This window comes from Sebastes fasciatus, chromosome 14 (genome assembly GCF_043250625.1).
Source record: "Sebastes fasciatus isolate fSebFas1 chromosome 14, fSebFas1.pri, whole genome shotgun sequence".
NCBI lineage: Eukaryota > Metazoa > Chordata > Actinopteri > Perciformes > Sebastidae > Sebastes > Sebastes fasciatus.
Window position 1 is genome coordinate 727,966 of NC_133808.1, and position 12,611 is coordinate 740,576.

The following is a 12,611-nucleotide window of genomic DNA, read 5'->3' on the forward strand; positions in this document are numbered from 1 at the left end:
GGCCTCCCTGGCCTTCACCTGCAAAATTTCGCTCAAAGAAATATGTACCAACCAGAAAGAGACTCAAAATGACAACAAAGAAACATAACAGATGCAAAGCAAATGCAAACACACTCAAAATAACTACAAAAAAGGGGCAAAACAACCACAGAGACACAAAACCACAGAGAGATGCATGATGACTACAGAGACACAAAATGACCACAAAGAGACACAAAACCAAAGAGAGATGCATAACGACTACAGAGAAACAAAATTAATATAAAGACACTAAAAAGGACTACTGTCTTCTGATCTGGTGTCCACCGTTTTGATTAAACATGGGCAAAACGACCACTACCAAAGGTAAAATAGGCGAAAATGAGGGGGACGGCAGAGAAGATGGCGGCTTTGCATCTGACCTGCTAGCTAACAAGGACCCCACACACGGTGACAGTGGCGACAACCCGGCTGTATCTCTGGCTGATATGCAGAAACTACTAGCCGGCATGGAGGAGCGAATTATTACAAACCTAGCAACGCAAATTTCATCCAACCACGCTACTATCGCCAGACGCGATCAGACAAATCAGGCCATTGAAACGTCGATGAACGACTACCAGGGAAGAATAACATCTGTATTACAGGCATACCTGAGAGAGCTGAGGGCACCCAACCTACCTCTTTTATTGAATCCTGTTTAGGAGTAATATTTGATGCCGACGCTTTCCCCCGTCCAATAACCGTGGACAGGGCGCACAGGGGTGCCACCCAGAGGAGACAAGATGGAGCCCCTTGCACATCATAGCCTGTATTCACCACTTCCACACAAAGCAGCGGATAATGAAACGCGGACTACAGCTCCGAAGCTGCCTTCACACCTATCAAGGCCCGGCTGAGAATAGCGAGGTGCCATTTCAGCCTACTCTTCCCTGCCAAGCTCCGGTTGACCGTGGAGGAACCAGGCACGAGTTCAATGACCCGGCGGAGGCGGCTATATTCCTGGAGAGCAGACACCCTACGGCATAAGACACACGAGTGTGTTTGTTTATGTTTGTGCCGGTGGGCGAGTACTGCTGGCGTTGCTTGACTGCCGCTTCTCCTTCTGTCAGCTGTCTTTCTTCTCGTTCTGTTTTGTTTTTGTTGCTGTTTCTTCACTGTTCTCCTGAGTTTTGTTGTGTTCCATTTCGATCCTGCTCTTGTTCTCAGTCTTTTGGTTTTCCCTGCGCTCCCAATTGCTCCACTCTCCTCGCTAGCTAACCGGTTAGCTGCTAACTCGCTAGCAGAGCTACCCTGCATGTTTTTCTGTCCCCCTCAACTCCTCCCGGACACTCTACCACTGGAATTACAATAACCACTTGGCTGTTCTCCCGACCATCTGTATCCATCTGTACCGTGAGTACCAACGCCCCCCCCCCGCCCCTTCTAAGCCCCTGTGTTGCCTCTACCTTCCCTCTCCCAGCCTGCTAACCGCTAACCCGCCTGCTAAACCATGGAACCATCAACCCTACTCACCCCTCTCCTGTACCCCCTCTGCTATTCAAAGGATTCCCCTGGTTCCCACATTTGTTTTGTCCCTTAAATACCTTCTCCCCTCCCCTACACTACTCTCCCTGTCAACTCCTCCACCTCAGAAAAAAACTACAAGCTATCCCCCACTGCTCTCTCCTCTGCTCAATCTGCTGGAATCCTCATCCGCAAACGCTACCTTCACTGTGGCCCCAAACACAACCGTCATCTCCAGTCATCCATTACCCCCACCACCCAGACTTACAACATCCAAACCATTTACACTCGCTGCCCCCCCTCCACTGCACCCCCCCGCACTGTGAACCTAGCAAACCTCAAACCTCTCCAGCGTGCCCCCATCCCACCACCCTCCCACTCATCCAACTTTGCCCTCCTCAACACCCGATCACTCAACAACAAAGCCCCCATCCTCCATGAACTCATCCTGGACAATTCACTCGACTTCCTCCTGCTCACTGAAACCTGGCAGCAACCCAATGACTTCTTCTCCCTCAACCAAGCATCCCCCCCAACTTCGGCTACTTCTGTAAACCCCGCCCCTCCCGTCGTGGAGGGGGCCTCGCAGTATTATTCAACCGGAACCTCCGGACCACAGAATTCACTTTCCCTACAGTCACCTCATTCGAATCCCTCGCCTTCAAAACCTGCTCCAACACAGTCATTCTCATTATTGCCCACCTAAACCAAATCATCCTTCCTCTCCGATCTGTCTGAACTCCTTACCCTTGCATCATCCCCTACTGCTACTGGGCGACTTCAACATCCACATGGACTCCCCCACCTGTAAATTTGCCTCTGATTTCTCCACTCTACTGGACAACTTCAACCTCACCCAGCACATCACCTTCCCCACACACAATAAAGGCCATAATCTAGATCTCATCTGCTCTGTCAACGTCCCGATTCTGAACATCCACCCATCCCCCTTTCCCCTATCTGATCACAAACTCATCCAATTCACAATCCATTCCCCAACACCCCGTCTGCAACTCCCCTGAGTCATATCATTCCTCAACACTAAGTCCATTGATCCCCTCCATCTCTCCAACCTGCTATCTACTGCCCTCCACCCGGATCCACCCCCCACCTCACCCGATGATCTTACCAACCACCTCAACTCCACCCTATCTGCCTCCCTCAACTCACTGGCCCCCCAGAGAACCAAAACCGTTTCCTTCAACACCTCCTCCCCCTGGTTCACACCCCACCTCAGAAAACTCAAACAGACCGGCCTCCAACTTGAACGCCTCTGCAGATAATCATCACTCACTGTTCACCTTGGAGCCTATAAATCTCACCTCATCACCTACAAAGACGCCATCACTGCTGCCAAGTCTGACTACTTCTTCACCATTATCAATGACCCCACCCGTAACCCCTGAACCCTCTTCTCCACTCTCAACACTCTCCTCAAGCCTCGTGCCGACACCCTCTCTGACCCTTCACCCGATCTTTGCAACTCATTCCTTCAGTTCTTCGCCGACAAAATCACCACCATCAACAACTCACTGTTCCCCGTGTCTGACCCAGCAGCAACCACACCGGCCCCTTTTCGCTCCATCCCTATGGACCTCCTGACCGTTCCCCCAGGGCGCCGCCTCTCCTGGTTCGACCCAGTTGACTCAGCAACCATTACCAAACTCATCAGCACATCAAAACCCACCACCTGCTCCCTCGACCCCCTCCCCACTCCTCTGCTGAAGTCCTGCCTCCCTGTCCTATGCCCCTACCTCACCGACCTCTTCAACTCCTCACTGTCCCATGGAACTGTCCCCTCAGCCTTCAAAACTGCTGCTGTCACCCCCACAATCAAGAAACCTGGTCTGGACCCCTCCTGTCTCAATCACTACCGCCCTATCTCCAACCTCCCCTTCCTCTCCAAAACCCTTGAACGCCTCATCACCACACAACTCCAATCCCACCTGTATTCCAACAACTTGTTTGAACCCCTCCAATCCGGCTTTCGTCCCCTCCACAGCACAGAAATTGCACTCCTCCAAGTCCTCAATCACCTCCTCACCTCTGCTGACACCGGAGCCCTCAACATCCTCATCCTCCTGGATCTGAGTGCAGCCTTCGATACCGTGAGTCACAACATTCTACTCACCAGACTCCAAGACATCGGTATCGAAGGTACTGCACTCAGCTGGCTCCGGTCCTACCTCACCACCAGATCTCATTTCATCTCCCTTCAAAACAACTCCTCTGCCACATCTACAGTCACACAAGGTGTCCCCCAAGGCTCTGTACTCGGTCCACTCCTTTTCATAATCTACATATTCCACCTCGGTCAGATCCTCCGCCATTTCAACCTGGACTTCTACTGCTATGCCGATGACACTCGGATTTACCTCAGCACCAACTCCCCCCACAACCCACCCCTCTCCCACATCAGCTCCTGCCTGTCTGCTATTAAAACCTGGATGCAACAGAATTTTCTCAAACTGAACAGTGACAAAACAGAACTCCTCCTCATCGGCTCCAACTCTACCCTCAGCAAAAACAACAACCTCACACTCACCATTGATGGCACCTCTGTTTCCCCCTCCCCCCAGGCACGCAACCTTGGTGTGATTCTTGACCCCACCCTCTCCCTCGAGCCCCACATCCGCTAACTTGTCAAAATATCCTTCTACCACCTATGCAATATTGCAAAGATCCGACCCTCCCTCACACCCCCCCGCTGCCGAGAAGCTCATCCACGCCTCCATCTGCTCCCGCCTTGATTACTGCAACTCTCTCCTCTACGGCATCAGCACCGCCTCCATCAACAAACTCCAACTGGTCCAGAATGCAGCTGCCCGACTCCTCACTCACACCAAATCCTGGCATCACATCACCCCAGTCCTCAAAGACCTCCACTGGCTCCCTGTCTCCCACCGGATCACCTACAAAATCCTGACCATCACCTACAAAGCCCTCCACCAACTTGCTCCCCCCTACCTGTCTGACTTCCTCTCCCCCTACCAACTCCCACGGTCCCTCAGATCCACCTCAGCTGGTCTACTTTCCACCCCCAAGTCCAACCTTTGCAGCTTTGGGGACAGAGCATTCTCCAGGGCAGCTCCCAAGCTTTGGAACTCCCTCCCACAACACATTAGAGACTCTGAATCCCTCACCCTATTCCAGTACCGCCTCAAGACCCATCTTTTCTCCTCTGCCTACTCCTAGCCTCCCCCCCCCCCCCCCCCCCTTACCCATTTGTCCATGTGTATGTATGAGAGTGCGCCTGTGTGTGTCGTTTGTCTCCTGTTTGTCTCACACCGTTTCCCCCCCCAATTGAGTTTGTGCCGGTTTGTTCTTTTTATTTGTTGTCTTATGCCGCGGCTCAATTTGCCGTGAGCTGGAATGAGCGAGAAACATGAAATTTCGCAGAATAACTGGAAATGATGTGCATGAGCTTCTCAAGCAATATGAGTGCAATCGACCACATGGTGGCGCTGTAATTAACGCCCAAACACGCGATATTGGAAAGGCCACGCCCCTCACACCGTAAGTCTGATTGACTTGAAACTCGACACACATGTCCAGCTCCGTCTGATCTACAAAAAAGCTGCTCAGACCACTGAAGTCCGCCTAACTAGATTTTCCGCCATATTGGATTTTTTGAAAAACACATTTTTGATATCTCCTGCTAAACCGTTGGTCCGATTGCTACCAAATTTTCTGTGGATCATTATTGGACTAATGTCATCTAAAGTTGCATAAAGCCTGTTGATACCTCATTGCGTTATGAATCTGTTGACCAACAAACTTTACAATTGGAAGGGCTTAGCAGGAAATTGGCCATAATTCATTGACCATTAGTCCAATCATCATAAATCTTGGTAGATATCTTCAATACGTATTTGGGAATAGGCGTACCAAAGCATTTTCCGCTTGACCCATAGGGGGCGCCACAAATATCAGAAACTTGTATCGCAAGATCCGGTGGACAGAATTTTATCAAATTTGGTGCACATACTCTGGGGGCAAGTATTAACACAGATGTGAAGTGTCATATTGATCGGTGCATGTGGGCGTGGCCTATTTAGCATTTTATGCTAAATTATGCCTTTGCTCAATTTGCTGTGAGCTGGAATGAGCTAGAGACATGAGACTTGGTACCATAACTGTACATGATGTCATAATGCTTCACATAAAATATGAAAACAATTGGCCACATGGTGGCGCTATAAAATTTTTCAAGGCCAGCCCCCTCACACCATAAGTCCTATCAATTTGAAATTTGACAGACATGTGCTGCTGAATGTGATCTACAAAAAAGTCTCTTGGACCACGAAAGTCCACCGACTAAATTTTCCGCCATGTTGAATTCTTTGAAAAACACATTTTTGACATCTCCTCCTAAACCGTAGGTCTGATTGCTGGCATATTTTCTGCGAATCATTATTGGACCATCCTCATCAAAGGTTGCATAAAGCTCGTTTATATGTTATTGTGTTGTGAAGATGTTGACCAATTAATTTTTAAGGGGCGGGCTCAGCACATCAATAGACCTAACTTCACAAGTCTTTGGCCCATCATCTCCAAACTTGCAGCATATGTTCACAAGAGTAGCTGAAACATCCGCTGAAAGTTTCATTCAAATCGGCCACATGGTGGCGCTGTAATTAACGCCCAAACATGCGATTTTGGAAAGGCCACGCCTCTCAAACCGTAAGTCCGATTGACTTGAAATGTTACACATATGTGCAACTCCGTGTGATCTACAATAAAGCCTCTTGGACCTCCAAAGTGCACCTGGAAATATTTTCCGCCATATTGGATTTTTTGAAAAACACATTTTTGACATCTCCTCCTAAGCCGTTGGTCTGATTGCTACCAAATTTTCAATGGATCATTATTGGACTAATGTCATCTAAAGTTGCATAAAGCGTGTTGATACCTCATTGCGTTATGAATCTGTTGACCAATGAACTTTAAGAGGGCAGGGCTCAGCACATCAGTAGACCTAACTTCACAAGCCTTTGGCCCATCGTCTCCAAACTTGCAGCATATGTTCACAAGAGTAGCTGAAACATCCGCTGGAAGTTTCATTTAAATCGGCCACTAGGGGGGCGCTTTGAGCGATAAAGGCTATAACCCGCGAAATGCCGCTTGCGGCTTTAATTATTATTATTATTATTATTAAGACGCGAACCGCAACTATGAAGAAATACCCCGGGGACATCACTTTTTTTTCCTTCATTTCTTTTTTAAACCTGGGTTATGGACTGTCAGCCGGCGAGTGATCCAAATTGCTGGACAACTAAGTTGATCAGCACTTGAAACTAAAGGATGCTTTCCTTACGTTACTATTAATCTCATAATATATAAGTTACTCAGGAAATAAGGACGTAATAGAGTTAACGTAATGAACCGTTTATCACGGAGTGTGTTTATATATTTGTTCCAGCTGCCGCCGACTGTTTTATCAATATTTGCCGAATATTGTTACTTGTCGGCTTTTACTTTTGTTAAACGTTCTATAGATGAACACGTTCTGACTAGTCAGGTGTTGTTTGTGTACCGTGAGTATTTGAGGCATAATAATTTTCATTTACTGTGTTTTTACATTGCTAAAAGTTTCCTGAGGGATAGGGCATCCCTGTTCTGTCAACGCAGGATAATTGGCGTTAATCTTATCCGCCTCAGCCCGTTACTGCTGTCTTTTCTCTCTCTCTCCCACTCTCACGAGGCATGCACATGTATTTGTATACATACTTTTTCTCCTTTTATTATTTTGCTGACATACAGAACTATTGATTGCTCATATGGAGTTTGGTTGAGGATAGTTGTCACTGTATTATTGTTTAGACACCTAGAAAGTAGTGGTATTCCCAGTCTAGGCTCATCTGTTTTTCCATTTTGTCAATATCTCACAAAGACAGTTTGAAGTGCAGGGTAGAACCAAGCACAAAGTGAATGACTTTACAAGGGATAGGGTTTACAGGTCCAGTAGGTAAGATTATACTTTTTATTTTTTATTTTCTTCTCTCTCTTTTCTATTTTTTCTTCCCTCTTCCCCCACTTTTGCTCTCTGCTGTTACTGCTGTACATATCAAACAGGACATCACCTTTTGGCTACCACATTTGAATATTCTTAGACTGTTATGGTAGGTCAACCCAATAAGGTGATCGATAACTCCACCAAGTTTATATCGTGGAATGTAAAAGGGGTCAATAATCCAGTTAAGAGACTAAGAGTTATGTCTCACTTGCAACAACTGAAGGTAGATGTGGCATTCTTACAAGAAACTCACCTTCCTAATGACAGTGTGGCTTATCTTTAACAAAACTGGGTTGGTCAGGTGTTCCATTCCAGATTTAATGCAAATGCCAGAGGGACGGCTATATTAATGAATAAAAACATTTCTTTCCACTCTAAAGAGATCATTAGTGACCCCAATGGATGATACATTTTTTTTGACGGACAACTCGTTGCCAAACCTGTGATTTTAGTGAATTTATATGCTCCTAACTGTGATGACAGTAATTTCTTTGAGAAATTATTTTTGACAATACCGAATCTTGACAAGGGGTTTCTCATAGTAGGAAGTGATTTCAATCTTGTACTAGATATCACCTTGGATAGGTCATCGAGCTCTCCCCAGAATCTCTCCAGGTCAGCTGGAGATGATTTCATGAGCAAAGGCGATCTTTCGGACATTTGGAGGTTTAAGTCCCCCCACACCAGAGCCTATCCATTTTTCTCAAACATGCATCGCACCGTAACCCGCATAGACTATTTCCTACTCGATAATAGACTATTGCCTAAGGTTAAGACGTGTCATACACCAGTATTGTTATCTCTGATCATAGTGCCATCTTATTCGGTTTAGAACTTCCAAATCGATCAACCTTCTACGATCAGACGACAAGTTTGTTCAGTTAATTTCAATCTAAATACAATTTTTCTCAGAGACAAATGCCTCTCCAGAAATATCACAAGCCACATTATGGGAGACTCTTAAAATGTACCTCCGAGGACAAATTATTCACCAGTCAAGAGAGAAAAACAACCCAAATTATATGATATTTCTCAACAAATCCTAGATATTTACTCAAAATGTGCCTGTCAATATGGAACGTTTAGGACTACAAACTGAATTTAATCTTTTATCCACTGATGAGGCAGCATGCCTCATCTTGAAATCCAGAAATAAGGTCTATGAATTTGGAGATAAAGCGAGTAGATTATTAGCAATGCAAGCTCGTCAAGCAGCTACTGCTTGCTCAATCACACAGATCCAGATACTTTACTAAATGGAGATTTTAAAGTGTTATCCAAGGTCTTAGCTAAGCGCCTGGAGTGTGTTATTCCAGATATTGTTTCACCTGACCAGACGGGCTTTATCCAGGGCCAGCCCTCTTATTTAAATTTAAGAAAACTATTCAATGCTGTCCACTTGGCCCGGCCTAAGTGCCCTGAGGCAGAGATTTTGCTCGATGCTGAGAAGGCCTTTGACCAAGTCAAGTGGAAATACCTTTTCTTTGCTCTCCACAAATTTGGCTTTAAAGACAAATTCATTGCCTGGATCAAACTGCTGTATTCCTCTCCCCTTGCAGCTTAGTCGAATCAGCAAGACCCTTCTCCAAAGACCAAAGCGCTCAGGAGGACTAGCATTGCCCAATTTCCTTTTATATTATTGGGCATTCAACATTCAGAAGTTAATTCACTGGTTCGAAGACAAACCAACCAAGGCAGACCAGACTGGGTCCAGGTGGAGTTCTCATCATGCCAACACCACTTGGGCTCAGTGGTCAGTGCAGCCTTGCCCCTTCTTTGCAACAATTTGAGTTCAAACATAATAGTTAATCACTCTATACGAATCGAATATGGGCTCAGTTTAGAAGGCATTTTGGTCCGCAAGGAACCTCTATCCTTTACCCCATTAAGTCCAATCACATGATCATTCCTTCCTGTACAGACCCTGCATTTAAATTATGGTTTGATAAAGGAATTAAGTCAATCAATAATCTATACTTGGAGGGCACCTTTGCATCTTTCTCTCAATTATTATTATTGGACTTGGTACACACATCATCTACGTCAGCTAGGCATGGCTTAATACAACTGAAGATCGTACACAGAGTTCACTTTACTAATGCAAGATTGGCAAAGATCTATCCACACATTGAACCTCTATGCCCTCGATGTAGAGGCCAACCAGCAGACTTAATGCACATGTTCTGGCTGTGCTCGAATCTCTCCACCTTCTGGATAAGTATTTTTAAAGCTTTTAGCGAGATGTTTGGAACCCCATTCGACCCGGACCCAATTTGTGCCCTCTTTGGTTTAACACCAAAGGAATCCAGTGCTCGCCTACCAGGTAAGGCCTGTGTGGTCGTTGGTTTTACTACACTCCTTGCGAGACGGTTGATTTTCTTAAAATGGAAATGCCGCACTCCTCCATCCTTTTCTCACTGGGTCAAAGAGGTTATGTATTTCTTAACACCAGAAACAAACAAATACACGCTGAAAGGTTCCTCTCAAACCTTTGTTAAGATATGGAGGCCCTTTTTGGATTTTTATGACTCTCTGCAGGAACCCCTTGATGAGGAGTAGAGCGGAATATATGAATGTCATATTACAATAGTGAGCAGCACTTTTGTGAGTTAGAATCTTTGAAATACAAGAAAACATATTTACCAAAACAAAATTACCACAGAGATATGTAACGACAACAAAGACACACAAAACAACAACATGGAGTCACACAAAATGACTACAAAGAGACACAAAACCACAGAGTGAGGCCTAACGACCACAAAGAGACAAGACTACTGTGAGTTGTGTAACAACCACAAAGACAGACAAAATGACTACAAAGAGACTCAAAACCACAGAGAAATGTGTAACTACCACCAAATGATCCAAATGCATCATGATATAACATTGGAAAGATCATATACATCATGACTGATTGAAAAAGAAAATGATTGTCAGTTGCAGCCCTAATTTAAGTTTCTATATCGTCTTCCTGTGATTGACAGACTCGAATCCTACAGAGCTGTGCTTCAGTCCCCTGGACAAAGGAACATGTCACGGTGCAGAGAGGAGGTTTGCATACAACCTCAAAACCAAGAGATGCCAGATGTTTCACTTCAGCGGCTGCGGGGGAAACGAGAACAACTTCACACACCGGAAAGACTGTATTAACAAGTGCATCAGAAGAAGAAAGGGTATGATTATTTGATTTATCATTTTCAAAATGCATGTTTTAAAAAATGGAATTCATTACTTAGTATTGTTGATTATAAAAAGTACATGTACCATCTGTAAACAATATAATATTGTAGGTTTGTCATTGTGAGATGTGATCTTTTTTAGAAAATCTTAAATAGAAAATCACAACATTAATATTAAATAACTTTGTTGTGTTCTGTTGCAGCACATGGGAAGAGGTTGATTCGAATAAGGAAGAAGAACATAAACAACATTGTTAATCGCTCAGTGTGAACACTTGGCTCTGAAACACCTGTATTTTGTCTATATGTTATGTTTAGCTTCAGTCATACATATTGTTTTGCAGCGCTACAGTACTTGTATAAAAGTCCTCTAGTGTACGATAATTAGCTTTCTAGTGACTGAATGCAATTATCATTGTTATCCACATTATTTCTAAATCTCATAGACAAAAAAACAGATTTGTTTTGCTGATGTGTAATAGCAGCTCTCCACACTGGTGCTCTGCGTGTCAATGCTTTTTTATAAACAATACCGTGTGTCTTTTTAATTTGACAGTTTCAGGACTCTGTTGTCATCATACTGAATATAAACATTTCACTGTAACTATTATGGGAAACACCAAAGTTGCAGCACAATTTTTGTTCGATACCAAAATGAATGCTTGTTCTTCATATTTACTGTGTCTATACATAAACTGATGCTTTTCTTCACTATTGTTAATCAATGTGCATTAGAAGATTAAACTGGTGGCAATCCTTATATCAACCACAATATATAGAATGATCTGAAGCAAACACATTAATCAAGATGACCATGCCCAGACAGCTATAAATCAATGTGAACAAGGTAATGAGTGTTTTATTTTTGTCGTATTAAACATGAGCAAATTTTTTTTTCTTCTTTTTTAATCAATATTATGCAGTTTCGTAAATCATTATTGCAGTGCTGCTGGCGTTGTTGGTAAGGAAAACCAGAGGGGGGCAGTGTTGTGTAAAGTAAGTTTTGAAAGAGGTTGTCAGCACCTTGTTGGCTGCACAGTATTGGCTTTAATGTCACCTTTTATAACTATGCCTGTAATAAATTGGACTGTAACAATTTATATAATAAACGTCAACAATCCCCATCTCTTTCCTCCGGTTCTATCTGCTTTATTTCCCATCATTGCTTTTGGTATGGCACAAGTACAACATGTTAAAAAATATAAAATTATATATATATATATATATATATATATATATATATATAAATAACATGATAACAGAGATCTCATAGTTTATAGCCTTCAGAGAGCTTCAACAGCTGTCAACAATTCAAATTCTGAGGAAAACAATGAAATGGATTTTTGATGATAATTTATGTTTTTAACAATTAAAAACAATGTTAATAAATATTCATCCATCATTAGAATATAACGCCCACCACTGTATTTTTGAATGCCCTCTTATTAATGACTTCTGGGTCACAGTATGTCAGGAAATTGAGAAACAATTGTCCCTCAAACCTATTTTCTGTATTCTTGGAATACAACCAGCAGCACTGAACATCAGCCACCTTTTCAATGAAGCTGCTTCAGATGCTTCTTTTTAGTGCAAGAAGAAGTGTTCTTCTTCAGTGGATTTCAGACTATGTCCCTACAGTCTCACATTGGATTCAGAGTGTTATGGAACTTATTCCTTGATAAGCTTCAAAACCTTTTAAGTTTTTTCTTCACATCTGGGACCCCTTTCTGGTCTATATTGGAGACAATGGGGCACAGGCCCTTAGGAGTGGTCTCTACGGACTAGTGTGGACTAAGTTCTCGAGGTATATTTCCACGTAGGTCTTAGTGTTTGAAATGCCCGATTACCCTTGTTTTATATATATATATATATATATATATATATATATATATATATATATAGACCTTCTGTTTACCCCCCCTTTTTTA

General features: G+C 43.8%; 1 protein-coding gene across 1 annotated transcript in view; it reads left to right on the top strand.

Annotated features, from left to right (window-relative positions):
- tfpia (tissue factor pathway inhibitor a) overlaps window positions 1–11,807 on the top strand; it is a 77,707-nt gene extending 65,900 nt beyond the window's left edge. Inside the window, exons 6-7 of the mRNA XM_074658106.1 lie at window positions 10,489–10,677; window positions 10,887–11,807. Coding sequence (XP_074514207.1) covers window positions 10,489–10,677; window positions 10,887–10,954 — 257 coding nt within the window. The 3' untranslated portion in view covers window positions 10,955–11,807. The remainder of the gene's footprint in view (window positions 1–10,488; window positions 10,678–10,886) is intronic.
- The last annotated feature ends 804 nt before the right edge of the window (window positions 11,808–12,611 follow it).